The sequence below is a fragment of the Pelobates fuscus genome, chromosome 1 (assembly GCF_036172605.1).
Source record: "Pelobates fuscus isolate aPelFus1 chromosome 1, aPelFus1.pri, whole genome shotgun sequence".
Classification (NCBI taxonomy): Eukaryota; Metazoa; Chordata; class Amphibia; order Anura; family Pelobatidae; genus Pelobates; species Pelobates fuscus.
Genome location: NC_086317.1, coordinates 462,018,929 through 462,035,717, shown reverse-complemented (window position 1 = coordinate 462,035,717; position 16,789 = coordinate 462,018,929). Strand labels below are relative to the sequence as shown.

The 16,789-nt window shown below is 38.3% G+C and overlaps 1 protein-coding gene across 1 annotated transcript in view; it reads right to left on the bottom strand.

The window, feature by feature from the left end:
• Positions 1–364: 364 nt before the first annotated feature.
• The window catches only part of RAB38 (RAB38, member RAS oncogene family), a 43,211-nt gene continuing 26,786 nt past the window's right edge, over positions 365–16,789 (bottom strand). Inside the window, exons 2-3 of the mRNA XM_063444953.1 lie at positions 15,560–15,840; positions 365–580 (exon numbers count right to left, since the gene is read on the bottom strand). Coding sequence (XP_063301023.1) covers positions 428–580; positions 15,560–15,840 — 434 coding nt within the window. The 3' untranslated portion in view covers positions 365–427. The remainder of the gene's footprint in view (positions 581–15,559; positions 15,841–16,789) is intronic.

The window sequence follows — 16,789 nt, the reverse complement described above, 5'->3', positions numbered from 1 at the left end:
TTTACGTAGTAGTTATAGAAAATTCTATCGGTATCAGTCTGCATCCACAGGGTAATAAAGAATTGACTGAGAAGAAACCCACGAGATACCGGTATAATCAAAACATATGTCAATTGGGCCTGGTGGTCAGGCCGACACAAGTGTCTTTTTGAAATCTAATAACACACTCTGAGATTTTTTAAGGCAAAATAGGTGCAAAGTACTAAATGATAGCACATTTTATTGGTTTCCATGGTGATCAGTACATTTTTTAGCACTTTGCACAGAATATAACTTGTTTTTTGACTTGATAAATTGCCTTGAATAGCAGTTGTGATAAAAATCTAACTTTTCCTGTTAAGCACAAGACATGAATCAAAACGTATATTTGCTAACCAGAAAGCATTTATTGGCATTTTTATTGAACAAGTGTGCCGAGGAATAACCCCTAGGATTTAAAGCAAGCAGAACAATTAGCTATTTTTGAGGAATTCATTTGGGGCTTTACAACATCTGATTCCACCGGCTGCATTAAATCACTCTCGCTGGCGATTATGTGGTTCACCAGACATCTGGAAGCTTCATCAATATTTATATTTTCCTGTAAAAAAAAAAAAAGACAAAAGACAAAAAACAGCAGAGTATTATAATTTAGCTTGGAAAAGAGAAAAGCACATTTAATCTCAGAAGCATTTGCTCAAATAGTGCTAAGCTGTATGGCTCAGTTTCCAAATTAGCTCAGAACATAAGTTACATTTATGTAAAGAATATAAAACAGATTTATCAAAGCAGAGATTAATTTCTCTTACAAGTATAATGAAACTTAGAATTTTATATTTTTTCGAGATTATGTTTTCGCAAATAGTTTTATTTACGGGAATGCAAGTCTTTTCTGGAAAACACAACTAAAAGTCACCTAAAACTTGAGTTAACCTTATTGTCATGTGGTGCTCCATTTTCTCTGAAATAGAAATTAAAGGGGTACTTTAAGCACCATAACTACAACACCACAGTCTAGTGCTCTGTGTTAAAAACAGTTTTCAAGTAGTTTGACACAAACATGTTTGATCTGTTCCATTCCTTAGCATAGTCCTTTTGTGTGGGCTTGAACATAAATTTGTCTTTAAGTACAAAGTTGACAAAATTAGACATCGTGATAGTTATTCAAGGAAACTCGAGAGGTTTTATACACTAACTTGCTCCTTTGTACTGCTATTTACCTTTAAAAAAAATAGTTTAACCCCTTAAGGACACATGACATGTGTGACATGTCATGATTCCATTTTATTCCAGAAGTTTGGTCCTTAAGGGGTTAAACAAAAAATGATGACAGAAAATTAACTGAACAAAAAGAGATGAGATGGGCAAACAAGGGTTTCATTTCACCACAATCCACTTGTCAATCAACTTAAATATGTGCCAAATAATTTCTGTGGAAAATAAACACATTTTTGGGATAGACGAATGATGGCCATTTGGCTAGTCTGAATTTAATAATGAAAAAAGATTCATGAAAATGAATCAGATGAACCAAAAGTGAGCATAAATGGGCCAGTCAGTGTACTGAAATATATATATATAATATACATTTTCTGTATATATTTTGCAGTACACCTATAGGAGCATTTTCCCTCCTATAAATACAGATTTTTTTTTTTACCTACACCTCATTCCCTCTATAGCCCACTTCTCACAGTTGATCTGTGAAAACAATCAACATTTAGTAGCTGTCCCTCAGCCACCAATCATCTGTTTTCCCATCACACATCTCTATTTTTGGCGCTGTGGATCAAATAAAAGGAACATGCACGTCCATTGTACAACTTGTTTATTTTGTGATCAGTCTATATGGCAGTTCAGAAATTGGGAATTTGTACAATCATCCAATTGGTCCAAATTCAGGCAAATTGGTGTTCATAATGAAACATATCTCCAAGTCTACTAATCACTCATTGTCAAAATGAAACATTTTTATTTTAAGTTCCTCTGTAGATTGCTTTGCTTTCTAACATAAAAGAATAAAAAAACATTGCATCTAAGTCATAACATAAACACAATAAACTGCATGTATTCACAACAAAATATACACCAATATTTCAAATAGCCTTGGCTAGAATTCCCAGAACCTGCTATAAAATTATATACATGAACAAGGTATTAAGAAAAGGAGTTCTTAGTGATTAATAAAATTGCAGTAAATTGCCCACGTCCTGCAGGCTATTAATAACCCACGTAAGGTTATTTTAAGATCTGTGTTTCACATTCCACGGCTACATAATATATCATTTTCAAAGTGCCGTGAAAATATAATCAAATGAAGGAGCCAATCAGGAAATGGAACTTCGCAGCAGGACATAGAAGCAAACAGGGGATTAAGAAAGAAAGCCTGAAACATATTTTTAGACTTACTCACACCCACTAAACTCAAAATGATTATGGAAAATGTTGACATTAACCCTTTGAGGAAAAGGTTTGTAAAGAGCATGGTCCCTAAAGACTGATTCATTTTAAGCTCTTGATGAATAGGGGTTAAGCAAATCACATCGTAACGTAATAATTATGGTATGTGGTATGTCACAAATTCTGGTATGTGGTATGTCACAAACTTTCAAATATCAGCTTTAAATTAATAATAATGTTTCCACCAACAAAACGCAGTAAACCATTTATAAGGACGTGTGTTATTGCAAAGCACAGAATACTGCTGTACCCACCAGGTTCAAAAATGATACAGTAGGCTTAGTAGGACTTGTGGCTTGTTTTTAGGGTAAGGATTAGGGGGTATGTTGGATTAGGGATACTTAGAGGGTTACTCCAACCACCATGACTACGTCACTGATTTGAACTAGTCATGGTGGTAGGAGTATGTATGTGGATGTCAATTCTGTGCATATTTTACATATGTTGTCAGTGGGCATAGCCCTCTGGCAACAGATGTACAAATCTTCCATTTGCAGGCTGGGCACCTGCCAAGGTGGATAGCTCTCCACTCCCTACTCTGTGGACACTCTCCCCAGCCTCGCTCTGTTAAAAACTGGAAGAAATCCTCCCTCCCTCCTCCTCCCCACTCCCCCTTCATGTCCCTTGCTGGCCCAGAGTGCACACATATAATCTGAGCCAGCGAATTGGTCCAATCATAGGTTTATCTATGCCGGGTGACGTCATGAAGGGGCATTGAAGAGCAGCACCAAGCGCTGTGCCTGGTGCTGGATTAAGGTAAATTCAAAAACAATTTGCAGGTTTTTACAAGGGGAACCCAATAGTTATGCTCGATAGGGCATTTATAATGTAAAAGGTAGAGTGATGTAGGCTTGGAGTAGCCCTTTAAGGATAGGGAGATTTCAGTTTGAAGGGGCTGACTCTAAGGTACTATAACCCCAGCCTTTGATCTAGCAGTAATGAATGATATCTCAGCAAAACTCGAAGGATGCTTGGCTTTTAAATCATATTGTTTCAATTGTAATATTTAGAATTCATTGCTTTTTTTTTGCACTAATTATTTATCTATTTATTGCCCTGCAATTTGTCATCTTAACGTAAGTGTTGGGAAGAGCAAATCTTACAATACAGTACAGTTACAAGGTTATATTCTTATTGTATATGAAACAAACAATCTTGTTTAAGATTTTGTTTGTGCAATTCTCCTTTTGGAATACAGAACATTAATTTAGCTCTTTGTGCAATTCCCACATAGAATTGTATTAAATTAATGTCAAATAATGATATATTATTCTCGCAAGAACTATTATTGTTCTAACACATGCTTAAACACGTCATTGTTAAACAAACTGTTAGTTTTTCACTTGCATTGAATAGGATTTTGTTTATTGTTGTTTATGTCATAGAGTTTCATTACTTTTTCTCTTGAGATATGTATGTATATATATATATATATATATATATATATATATTTTATTATTATTATTATTATTTTTATTAGAGCCTAAAAGAAAACATATATATGTGAAATATGATTTCTTTTTGTATGATACTTTTACTCTATTTACAACACCCTTGATGGAAAACAAAAAATAAAATAAAAAATCTGAACTGAGCAAAAGTACGGTATATTCGAGGAACACTCCACCTTATTTAAAAATGTATTATTTTCTTTCTTCCCCTTTAGGGCTTGCCTTGAGTGCGGATGGGAACCCTAGTGGCTCTCGGATGGACAGTTAAGAGGTGTTATCAAGGAGTATTGTAAAGTGCCAAAATCTCTTCAAAACATCACTTTTATAACAGAAGACAAAGGAAGACAGCTTTTAACCCATAAAGCACCTTAGCAACCAGAAGTATTTTAGGAGTTTAGTGTGTCATTTTATTATCTCTTTGATTGTCCACTCATAATATGGACCCCGAACATTTTTTATAATGGAACTGGTCCTTTGTTGTCCAGTTGTTATCCGGTCTACCAAGGAATGGCTGATTGTGAGATCACCATATTTGCATGGGACCTTTATGAATTCTGCATGCTCTTTGGCCGGACCTGACTCCTAGTGAGAAATCAATTGGTTAATTCTGGTGGTTCTTTTAAGATTATAGAAACATAGAAACATAGAATGTGACGGCAGATAAGAACCATTCGGCCCATCTAGTCTGCCCAGTTTTCTAAATACTTTCATTAGTCCCTGGCATTATCTTATAGTTAGGATATCCTTATGCCTATCCCACGCATGCTTAAACTCATTTACTGTGTTAACCTCTACCACTTCAGCTGGAAGGCTATTCCATGCATCCACTACCCTCTCAGTAAAGTAATACTTCCTGATATTATTTTTAAACCTTTGTCCCTTATTATGGCATTGACCAATGAATTGATTTCATATTGGAACTCATGCATTGAATATCTGACAGGCAGTATGTTCAAGCTCTCATTAGAGATTAAGGAATTCAAGTGTCCAGTAAAATAGGGCAAAAGTGTACACCGGTTGATAAACTACCTTCAGAAAAATGTAAGCGAATATGGCAGGCATGCAACGCATTTTACCAGCAGATGAAGTATGCTCTTCTGTTGGTTCTTCAGGTCCCCCCCAGCCCTCCACTCCCTTCTTTCCTAACAAGGCACAACAGTTAATGGTGTGCATCACTATATATATATTCTAGGTCTTACACCAATATCCAGCACCTATCAGATGTCATGTGTGTCTTACCATTGGACTGCCATGAGTTGCCCGTGACATTTTGTAACTTAAAATTTTACATGGAAAAAAAAAATATGGGCCAAACCACATTTTAATTAAGAATCTTAAATCTTAATTAAGAAACCCCTCCTATGATTTGACCCAAATGATCCCCAATTCTGACCTTTTCAAAATTAAAATTACCCTCAAATGTGTTTTAATTGGCCCAGAATATGTTTTTTAAAGTGTTCTGAAAGTTATCTGATTATTTTGCCACATTTTTGAAACCTTTAAATAAACGTCTTGTAGATTTTGATCTGTTTAGAAAGACAGACCAAGAAGAAGGGGATGAGGAACTAAAATAATTGCAGTAACTGTTAGTAATAGTCGCGGGTTCCTGATCTGTAATTGTCGGAGGACTTACTGTGTGCTTTAGGGTCTCTGTGTTGTCATGCAGTATGTTGTTGTGTCTGTCTTCTCTTCCTCTCTCTCTCATGCTGTAGCATTTTCTACTTTTAGGTCTACATGCTATATGTGTGCCCTTCCTACATGTTTCTGTGCTATCATCTGTCATACTTGTGATTACATTTCATACAGAGACAAACACAATATACACGTGGTTATGATGTAGAATTTCAACACAATAATAAATACACACATAATCCATTATATCACATGAAGTTGGAAAAAAAAAAGTAATTCTGAAGAAAAGAGACTTTTCATTCGAGACTTTTTACGGCCATTTGTGACTTTTATACTCTGTTCGTGTTTTCATTTGTTTATTTGACTTTATGGAAATAGACCGACCGCACAACCTAAACTCATAGAACTGTTTTGGGCAGGAGCCTCGTGTGCGGTCGGTAAAATGAGACTTCCATACAATTCAAAAACCCCTGAACTGATCTGGGTGATTTTTGAATATGTGGGTCACTCAGATCAGGGCTATCAGGGGATATGTAATTTATGGAGATACCATGTCTTTTAGGGTACTTTCCAAGTTTTGGGGTGTAACGGACCGTTTCACTTACAAGAGGATAAAACCCAGTTTAGGCGATATCCCCCTTTTCCATAGACCAGCAGCTACTGCAATCGCCAATCTCCCGAACTGGAAACTGTACGAATTATGGAACTACCGAACTGGAAACACACGAACCCTGGAATCAGCCGAACAGGAAAAGCATACAATCCGCTTACACTCCTGGCAGTCAGCATACAATCCAATTCCCCCAAATACGAGACGACACATCGGTTTGAGGGTCAAGCAGAATCTCAGGTCTAGAACACCCAGCCTGCTTTTTATTACAGTTGTGCACATACAGGACACACCCAGGGGGAGGCATAAAACAACCAATCAAGTAACAGTACAAACCACATATCCCCTACCCTCAGATAAGCAATTAACATAATTATTACATACAGTAAAAATACAGTTTCCACACATACTCTGTAACTTTAAAACCATACATCACATTCACATAAAAATACATATCCACAATCAATCCATTCAGGGGAACAACATATAAAAAAATGGCATGAATCAGACCAGGGGTTCAAAGGTTAGTAAAAGTATCTTTTGTTCCCCCTGGCTGGCAGTATTTTGATCTGGGTCAAACAGGAAAAGTAAAACATCCCCACAATGCATCCTGGCTTCCTCCCTTCTGCCCTGGAGATAATTGGAGAAGTAATCCAATTATCTCCCAGGTCAAAGACAAAACTCCATTACACATGTGGGGACCTAAATACAGGATTATGTTTTAAAATATATAAAGTTACTTTTTATACATTAAACACAGACATGTAACATATCCCCAGATAGCTCAGGTCTGCGTGCACATTATTAGGTGAATGGCACGCAGACCACACAAATACAGTTTAATTGCCATGGAGCCAAAGTCTTTCCCATAGTCTTTCATTATATGAATAGGCTCCAAGGCATAGCTATCTGGGGGTATCACTGCTCACACAGGGCAAGTACCGAATGGCCCCACTGTGTTTAAAGGGCCAGAATGAGTAACATGCACTCTGTTAGGGCCGAATACGTTTTGTAAAAGGGCCCAATCTCCCAGGGCCATAGTCCAAAGGCAAGAGGCGGGCAAGCAGCCCCCTCCAAGGACACGTGGCGAGGTCGGTTTCGCCACATGGGGAAAATATGTTTTTTCTGCCTGGAGATAATTGGGTTATCCTTTAGTTGCCTTAATTATCTCACAGGCAGAGAGGAGGGTATTGTATGTTTGCAATGGGAGTGTTTCACTCTGTCAATGTAATTGGTTGTAACCTTTGTGTCCTGGTGCCCCACAAGGTTCATGTGGGAGGTCCCCTTGCATGGGGACTTGCATAAAAGCCAGTGTGGCATCAATAAACCATTATTCCTGTTGTACCCTTCATGAAGTCTAGGCTCATGTTTGGGTAACTATCTACTGGCTGGGGAGAAACCACTTGGAAGCTGCATTTGTCTAGAACTATTCGTATCTACACCCGAACTGCAACTATAATCACTAAGGCTCAGCAATTCAGGAGGAATAGGCGAACAAGATACTATAACTACCAGCGTTCGTAACAGTCATACCATTGATTTCAGTTAAACTGCTTCATAGTTTTATAATATTTTTATTTTAATAAATTTTTCAAGGAACTGTGCAGATAGCTGTTTTCCTTATTTACCAATGTGACAGTATTCTAAGTCAATATAACTTATTTTGTTATGGAAACATCCTGGAAAATATATAATAAAATTAGCAAATTTATTATTTTAACAGCTTGAATTAACGACATTAAACTTGCACTGCTTAAAGACAACAGAGGTTCTGTCTAGGAGTGTTTCTAGGTTCCAAACACCTGAGGCTACAGCTCAAGTTAAAACTCGGTGACTTCTATACTATGAGAGAGGTGGAGATATGTCATGACCTATCCCTGCCTCACTAAGTTATGTACCCTCCTCTCTACCCACGTACAACGTGCTTCTGATGGTCTTCAGGATCTAACAATGAAAGCATAGTTAGAAACATGCTCATTCTGCACAGCTATGTATTCAATGTGACCTTGCAATACGACATAACTACCAGATGAGCGTACAACAAAGTTATTTTAACCATCACTCCCCCCTGACAATAACCTTCTGGGTCACCACCTCCTCCCGAAGTACTATACTACGTATCTTTCTTTTTATAATAAGCTGCTATTTTGAGAAGCAGCTTCCTTATATGTTAATAAATAAATTAATAAAAAATACTAATACCCTCCTGTCCCTTCCACCAACTGTAGAGATATGTGGCTACTGAGCCGAATATTTGGGGTTTAAGCCCTCCAAGCCCTGTTAGCAACACCTATGGTTCTGAATAACTGATTTTCTGGAGTAAGGTGGTGTAATCAAGACACGGTTAGTATCTGTGCTCTGTCATTAATTAATGTCTTTAATAATACCGAAATGATTTAAATATGTGCACCAAACGTAACTAAATAGAAAAGCCATTCGATTTTTAGTATTCTTTGGCAAATCATAAGAAAAAAAAGTATAAAAGGTGTGCCTGCTTTTGGATTTTTATTGAATTACAGCTTTTCGACACCCATTTTCAGGCATTATATACCAGATAAATAGAGTCACACTTGTAAGAATAAAAAAGTACCACGTTTTAGAATAAAAAAAATTGCTAACGAGGTACTCCTTCTTTTCATGTGCAAAGTTTATTTGCACGTGTTCATATGTCCCCGATGAGGCGAAAATATGAGCAAATTGATTACCGGTATGCATAATTTTCTAAAGAGCGTCGTTTTTTAAATATAGCCTCGAGTATCAATAGAAAGACTGTTGTAGACCAGTAGAAGTTAAGAAGTAGTTTGAAGGTATATTACTGAGTTAAGTGGAGTAGTATCATTACTAAGTTCTGTTCTCATGAGACACATCCTGGAATAATTTTAGCAGATGGCTGCTGAGTAAAATCTCAAGTTTTATAGAGAAAGTTGCACGTGATGAGGCAGATTAAAGTATCATGAAGCAGTAAAAATTTAAATTTATTCCAACATGAATGTTTTGCTATAATGGATTTCAGACTGAAGTTCTTATTGTCCTCTTGGGGGCAGTAACTGTGTGTAGATGAGGTCTGGAACATTGCGAATCAGATGGTAGCATAGAACATGTATTGGAATTGGCAGAATGCTTTCTTAGATAAATTTTATGGGGCATATTTTATAAGACTCTGGACTACGATCTACAGTCTACATTTTCTTTTTTTATTTACAGCTTGAAAATGCTACATAGGTACACTGAGGAATACCACATCAGAATTTGACCCCAGCATAATTATAATATAAGATGTATCCAGTTTTAATGGCATGAACATCAGTGGGTATTTTTCTTTAAATTCAAATTCAATATATTCCTCAAAGACCCCCAGAGGAAATAAATCTCCTGACACATTTTTATAAAGTTCTGCATAACGAAGACAATTCTTCTTTTCCAAACACTCTATAAGAGCTAATAAAGTATAGATTTAAAAATAAACAAAAATATAGCTAACTGATTAAATGAGCAAAAACATCTTTTAATGATAGAATTTTTGTTATATTTGCTTTACAGATGATAAATGAAATTATTAGGTACCATAAGTTTTTTTTTTTCCTTTGATGTTGTTTGCAGGCCCTCAGTTTTGAAACGGTTTGATAATTCTATTTGCTGGAACACACTTACATTTTTACTCCAATACAGCTTTGGGCTTGTTTACAGCATCGTTTCTACTTTTTACTGGCCGGCCATTACTAGGTACCCGCTAAAATGCATGTCGCTACTGATAGTAGTTATTTAGCTGCAAAATTGTACCAGTGGCAACTGATAGTCAATGGCAACTGATACTGAAAACCAGTCGTAGAGTATGAAGTTATGGCTCCCATTATTTTCTACGGGAGATTAAACCGCTACGTAGTCACTGTTTTCTGACTCGTTTCAAACCCTGTTGTTAGTTATTACTGGCTGTCACTAACTCAAAACACTAAACTCCAACTTTCGGCCTTGTGTAAAAAGGTTAACAATGTATAACATACAACCTGTAAATACACGCTACTAAATCAAAAAGTTTTGTTTCAACCCTAGTGCTAAGTTTTACCCACAGTCATTGCTTCTGTATTGCTACAGTCCACACAGGCATGTGTTTATGTGCTTTACCAACAAGTCACAAATATGTGAGAGGTTAGCGTTTGTAGTAGAAGACCTTATTAGCTACGAAAATGTTGAAACAAGGTTGCAAACCAGGTGAAAATATGTACAAGCTACTGGCTTTTGCTAATAGTGAAAGTTTATCGCAGTTATTTACAGATGAGGTTGTGGAGCGCTAAGTGTAGCTAAAGTTTGTGGAAAGATCAAAAATAATTGTAAAAAATCCTAACTGATTGAAATTTATGCAAAATCTCCATCAACTCCACAGAAGGACATCTATAGTTGCACAGGCAATGCACTCAAAAATACAACCATGGAGGGATGGGCAAATGGTAGATCCTTAGTTGGCAAACTATCTTAGGAGTAGTATGGCAGTTGAGGATCTACATCTATGGGGGCCCAAAATATTTTTTGTTTTGTTTGTGCATCAGCACCCTCTCTTCCATCACCACTGACGAACATCATCTCGTATCACTTGTGAATGACTTGAAATTCATATGTTAGATTACATGGGCAGAATTGCACTATACATCTGTTGTGTTTCTTTTAGGTTGGCTGTACCCAAACAACTCTCAAAAATTGAGTTCCTAAAGTTCCCGCAGAATTCTGTTAGTAGTCCTTTTTGTAGATCACATCTAATTTATTTTAAGATCTCATAGCAACGGAACACTGTTTTAAAAACACAGCTTTTTATGCAGTCCATGGCGCTGTTTTTTTTTTTTTTAAATTGCAGTTTCTTTATCTTGAATTGGACAGGGTAGTTTATTCTAATGTAAACATAAAAAAAGTTGCAGCACATTTTAGCATCGCTATAACCATGGCTATCATTAAAAAATGCTTAGCATTATATTAATGAAAATGGCTTATTTTAGGTGTCAAGCTAATGAAGGAGAGAATATCTGGTGATACTTTATGTCCCATCAAATATTTATATATGCAACATCATTTAATATAAATAAAATCTAAAACAAAGTGTGAGAAATTAAGATTTTTATTTTATTTTCCAAGTTCTGTGTGGTATTTAACTGTAAATGTCATAATGTCGTTAGCTTTTACTGCGTATTTGTGTGCTCTGATGTCCCATGAGTATGATGATGCCCCCAAGTGCAGGTTTTAAGGGTTTTTGGAAAGTTAAAGGGTCAAAGATAGGGCTACAATTTAAATTATGTAGTTTTTCTCCTGGGCTGGTATATTAATAACTAATAACTATTATTAATGATAGTATTATATATGTTTATATTATTAATATTATATTCATATATATGAATATAATAATATCAAAATACACTTAGAATGGAATAATATATATATTTTTTTTTTTTACAAAAATTCTATTTGTATTTTTATGTTACTATATATACAATTATAGCATTATTATTATTCTATACTGGAGACCTGCCTGCAGTCTCCCTGCAGTCAATCCAGATAACCCAGCCGATGCAAGTCCCCATGTGATCACAATGTCACCACGATCACATGACTCAGATTGGCTGCAGGCAGATGCCCGATTGGTGCGTACTCCAGCTACAGGCAGGGCCAGATCGTTAGGGATTGCTATACCACCCTAATGGCGCTAAAGCCCTCCTTTTATAGTACGGAATAGCACGCCCTAACATCTCCCTAACAGAAATTCACTTTAAATCTTGACAATTCACACCCTTGTTCATATTTCACTATTATGGCAATATATTAACAGAAACCATAACATAATACGGATGCCGTAATGTATGCAAACTTTCTGTTTATAGTTTAAAACACCCACTATGTTTTTTTTCTGCTAACATATCACAAAATCCACACCTGGCACCTTTCTGTTATGACCCAGAACAATATAAGACTCATGAGCAATATGTACTTGTGCCTACATTCAAAATCCAATTTAATTTGGGCTGATCTGAGAGATGAATACTTTCAGGTGAGAGGTTGTAGTAGAAATGTTTTATCACTACACGTATAAAATGGATATTTATACAGAGAATTTCCTCTCTTACATTTTTACTACATTATAACTCTGGTTTAATACTTTTGGTTGTAGCAGGGATCACATTATGACACACATTGACATTGAACTATTTTACTTCCAATGATTTATTTCATGTCAATTGCTACTAGAAAATGCAAGCAGGTGGTTAAAATAGTCATTCTGATAATGTCGACACCCTGTGGACTACATCCTTATTTTGCTGCCACTGGCAACTATTACTGATTAACTGAAAATGACAGAATTCCTCGAAGCTGATTAGTATTCTGTCGAGAACACGCATTACCACAGAACTGGAGAAAGAGCTGGGTTTAAAAAAATGAAAAGTAAACATTATAATTTTAAACTCAAGCATTGGAAACAATCATAGAGCAATAAAAAAATGTTATATTTATTTATTGCACATTAGATTTGTATAGACTCTGGCATTTTTGAGAAGCTGATATGGGAAACATGAGATGGAAAGAGAGAGAGCAATAATAAAGGCTGTTACCAGACTGTGTAACCATAGCACTTTAATATTAATTTCTACTCATTAGAATCCTTTATTAATTTATATAAGTTCCAACAAATTCCACCGCACTAGATACGGTAAAGGATGCACCAGGAAACAAAGCTACTAGGTTTTGGGAGTTCTGACCTTTGGATTATACTCTAATGAGAGAAGTGAGTAACGATAAGCTTCATGCGACTAATATCAAAGGCCGTCATTATTATTATTTGCATCTATATAGTGTCAAGATGTTCCGCTGCGCTTTGTAATATTATGAAATGGGAATTTAACAATAAATGAGACAATTACAAAATGTTACTGGAACAATAGTTTGAGGAGGACATGGCTCGAAAGAACTTACAATCTAGAGCAGAGGTAGGCAACCTTCAGCACGCCAGGTGCTCTGGACTACATCTCCCATGATGCTTTGCCAGCGTTATGGCTGTAAGAGTATTTCACAGTAGTCCACAACATCTGGAGTGCCATAGGTTGCTTACCCCTGATCTAGAGGATGTGGGGTAGAAAAACACAATAGGTAGGGCAGCATTGGGGATAGAAATCAGTACGGGAGTGGAGGACCTGGGCTTGCTCGCGGCGTGATGGGTCGGGGGCGGCCCGCGGGACCGGGCGTTCCAACCCAGCCTGTTCCTCACCCCCTTCCTTTCTCTCTATCACTAATTTCACTGTGCCTCTCCCTCTCCCTTCTATCTCTTCTTTCACGTACGTACAGCGGAACTTACCTATCGACCCTACCTATTAGGGTACATCCGCCTTTTCGATAACTCAATCCATGGCTGACACTCTCTCAGTGACAATCCGACCAATGGTACCAGCACGGCATCTCACTCCTCCTTCAGGCTCCTAAAGCACAAGGGGCAAGGTACGCCCCGGACACACAGTGGGGACTCTATCTCAGGGTGCGTAAATTGGAGGCAAACATACCATGCACGAACGGGTTAGACAGTCTCATAACACCCCTTAGGTGCATGTGACATAGGACAGACAATAGGTAGAGAGAACAGACGAATTAATACAGAAGAAGATGGGCTACCCACAATACCCGCACTACACCGGGACACCTGACACACGCTACAAACAAACACAGGGAAAAGGCAGGGGGAGCCCTGGGATGTAGGACAGAGACACAGAGGGTGAAATATAGAACTGTAACACCTCCATACCCCCTAGACCCTCCAAAGGAGGCGCAGTAAACCTTAGCGAATTAGACAACTAAGGGTCATGCAAACTGAAGTCCAACCACCAATGCACGTAAATACCCAGCCACATAACCCCTGATGTGTACGCTTAGAGGGGGGTAGCAGCCTGAAGGATGTATTTACTTACCTTAATGTGTTGTTTAAATGCTATTCTATTTCTACTTTCTGTACCACTTAATACTTTGAAAAATATTCTAATAAACAAAGATTGAAAAAAAAGAAATCAGTACGGGAAGAAGTTGAATTGAATGGTTATAGTTTAGTGTGGCCCTTTAGTGGATCCTAATTTAGTAGATCTCCACTGGGTTTCCTAAAGCATGAACCCTTCTGTAATATATTGCATATGAAATATACTATAATGTTATCAAAACTACACATAAAGCAACAGTGACACCACTGGGTTCCTAATTTAAAGGGACACTATAGTGACGTGACCCAGACCACTTCAGCTCAATGAAGTGGTCTGGGTGCCAGGTCCCCCAGGTTTTAAAGGGACACTATAGTCACCTGAACAACTACAGCTTAATGTATTTGTTCAGGTGAGATCTATAGCTCCCTGCAGGCAATCTAATGTAAACACTGTATTTTCAGAGAAAATACAGTGTTTACATTGATTGATAGGAATACCTCCAGTGGCCGTCACTCAGACGGCCAACAGAGGGACTTCCTATCATGTAGGGCCTTAAAAAGGCCCTGTACACGTCAGACGTATTAAAATACGTCTGACGTGTGCAGGAGAGAGAAGGCACTGTGTGCGCGCCTTCTCTCTCCAGCCTGTCAGAGAGGAGAGGGGGCGGGCAAAGACCGCGAGCTGAGCTGTCAGTCAGCTCAGCTTGCGGCCGCACACACCGCGCGCATGCCGCCCTCTGAAGTATGTGCGCATGTGCGGCGAAGACGTGCATGCGCACAGGGGAGCAATGACGCTTCCAAATGGAAGCGTCTGATTGCTCCCTGCTCACGCCTGCCTATTTCGTCATTTTGACGAAATAGGGGGCGCGGCTTCACGAGGCTCCTGGTGCTGGAACCAGGTGAGTAAAAGACTCTGCCTGGAGAGTCCCTTTAACCCTTCAGATGTAGAAATAGCAGTTTCAGAGAAACGGCTATGTTTACATTGCAGGGTTAATCAAGTCTTCCTGACAGCCGCTAGATGCGCTTCTGCGACGCTGGAATGCGAAAATCGCATCCAGCATGCAGAACGTCCATAGGAAAGCATTGATGCGCATTCGGCTCCACTCGGGAGCTGACGTCGGCGGGGGCAGAGAGGTCACCAGCGCCGAGCAAGCCCAGCGCTGTATTAAGGTAAGTGGCTGAAGGGGTCTTAACCCCTTCAGCCCAGGGGGAGGGGGACCCTGAGGGTGGGGGGACCCTTAGGATTGTATAGTGTCAGGAAAACGGGTTTGTTTTCCTGACACTATAGTGATCCTTTAATAATTCCAAGGAGTCTTAGGTCACACTGTAATTTCTTCTGATATATTACTTTTTGTTTAGAATATCCTGTATGGTTTGTTTGTAGAGATTTGATATTTTTTCTGTAAAGACTTGACATGTTAGGTTTTTACAAGTGAAACAAATTAAACCAGAAAAAAAATACATATATATTAAAGGCACACTTCTAAATCTTACCTTTGCCGATGTTTCATACCAGCCAACAAAACCGTGCTCTTTGCAAAACTGGTCCAGTTTGATGCCGTTGTTTTTGAGCCCATCTTTTCCCTGATCACATTTATTGGCTAAAAGCACAGCTGATACAGGTGTGCCATTAGATAGAGTCAATTTTGAGTCTAAATCTTCTTTCCATTTTGTCACAGCTTCAAATGTTGCTGGCCTTGTGACATCGAAGACAATAAATGCTCCAACAGCTTCTCGATAGTAAACTCTTGTCATGTTTCCGAACCGTTCTTGGCCTATCACAAAGACATTTCAAGGGGAAACACATTTTATTTAAATGAAAAGCAACATTTTCTGTACTGTTCTTTTAGGAAATATGATTCAATGTAATATATTGCAACTAGAATCTAAAAGTTAGATTTTTTTAATTTAATAGTTTTTTAAATGTTGTTTAAAAATCTTGTCTTTACAATTTTTTTTGTCAATCAGTATTTTTATTGAGACACATATTAGAGAAACTTTTCAGTACAATGGTGACAATAAAATACATTAACTTGCAAAAGGTATATAATAATATCAGTGCTATTCAATCATGTTACAGATATGTCCAGGGCCGGCCCGTCCATTGGTCCCGGTGGGACCACGGCTTCAGGCGGCACTTTCACAGGGGCAGCATTTTACCGCCCCTGTACCTTTAAGAAATCTGCTGTAAGGGGCCCGGGCCGCCTATGTATATATCTATAGTGATTACCGCTATAGGTATATGCTGTTTTGGGCCCCTTACAGCCTTGATTTGTGAATAGGGGACCCAGAGCTGTGATCTCCACTCCAGCATCAGGTATTGTTCTCTCCTCCCTAAAGCCGCAAGGAAAACCGCGGCAACGCTCTGGGGCATGCAAAGCATGCTGGAGCATTGCCGTGGCAACCTAGCTGCCGTGCTCTGTCGGCTCGTGGGAGGAGACAGCAGTACCTGCTGCTGGAGTGGAGATTACAACTCTGGACCCCCTCTTCACTATCTTCAACTTTACTGAGCCACTGGACCACCAGGGGTTAAGTATCCTCCCTCCCTACCCACAGGTAAGAGGTAGGGAGGGAAGAATAAACATAACTAAAAAAAAAAAACTGATCACCCCCCATTAAAACATACACACTACATGCACACTATACATACACTACATACAAACATACTGCATGCACTACAAACACACTGCATCCACTCTATACACACACACACACACGCTCACA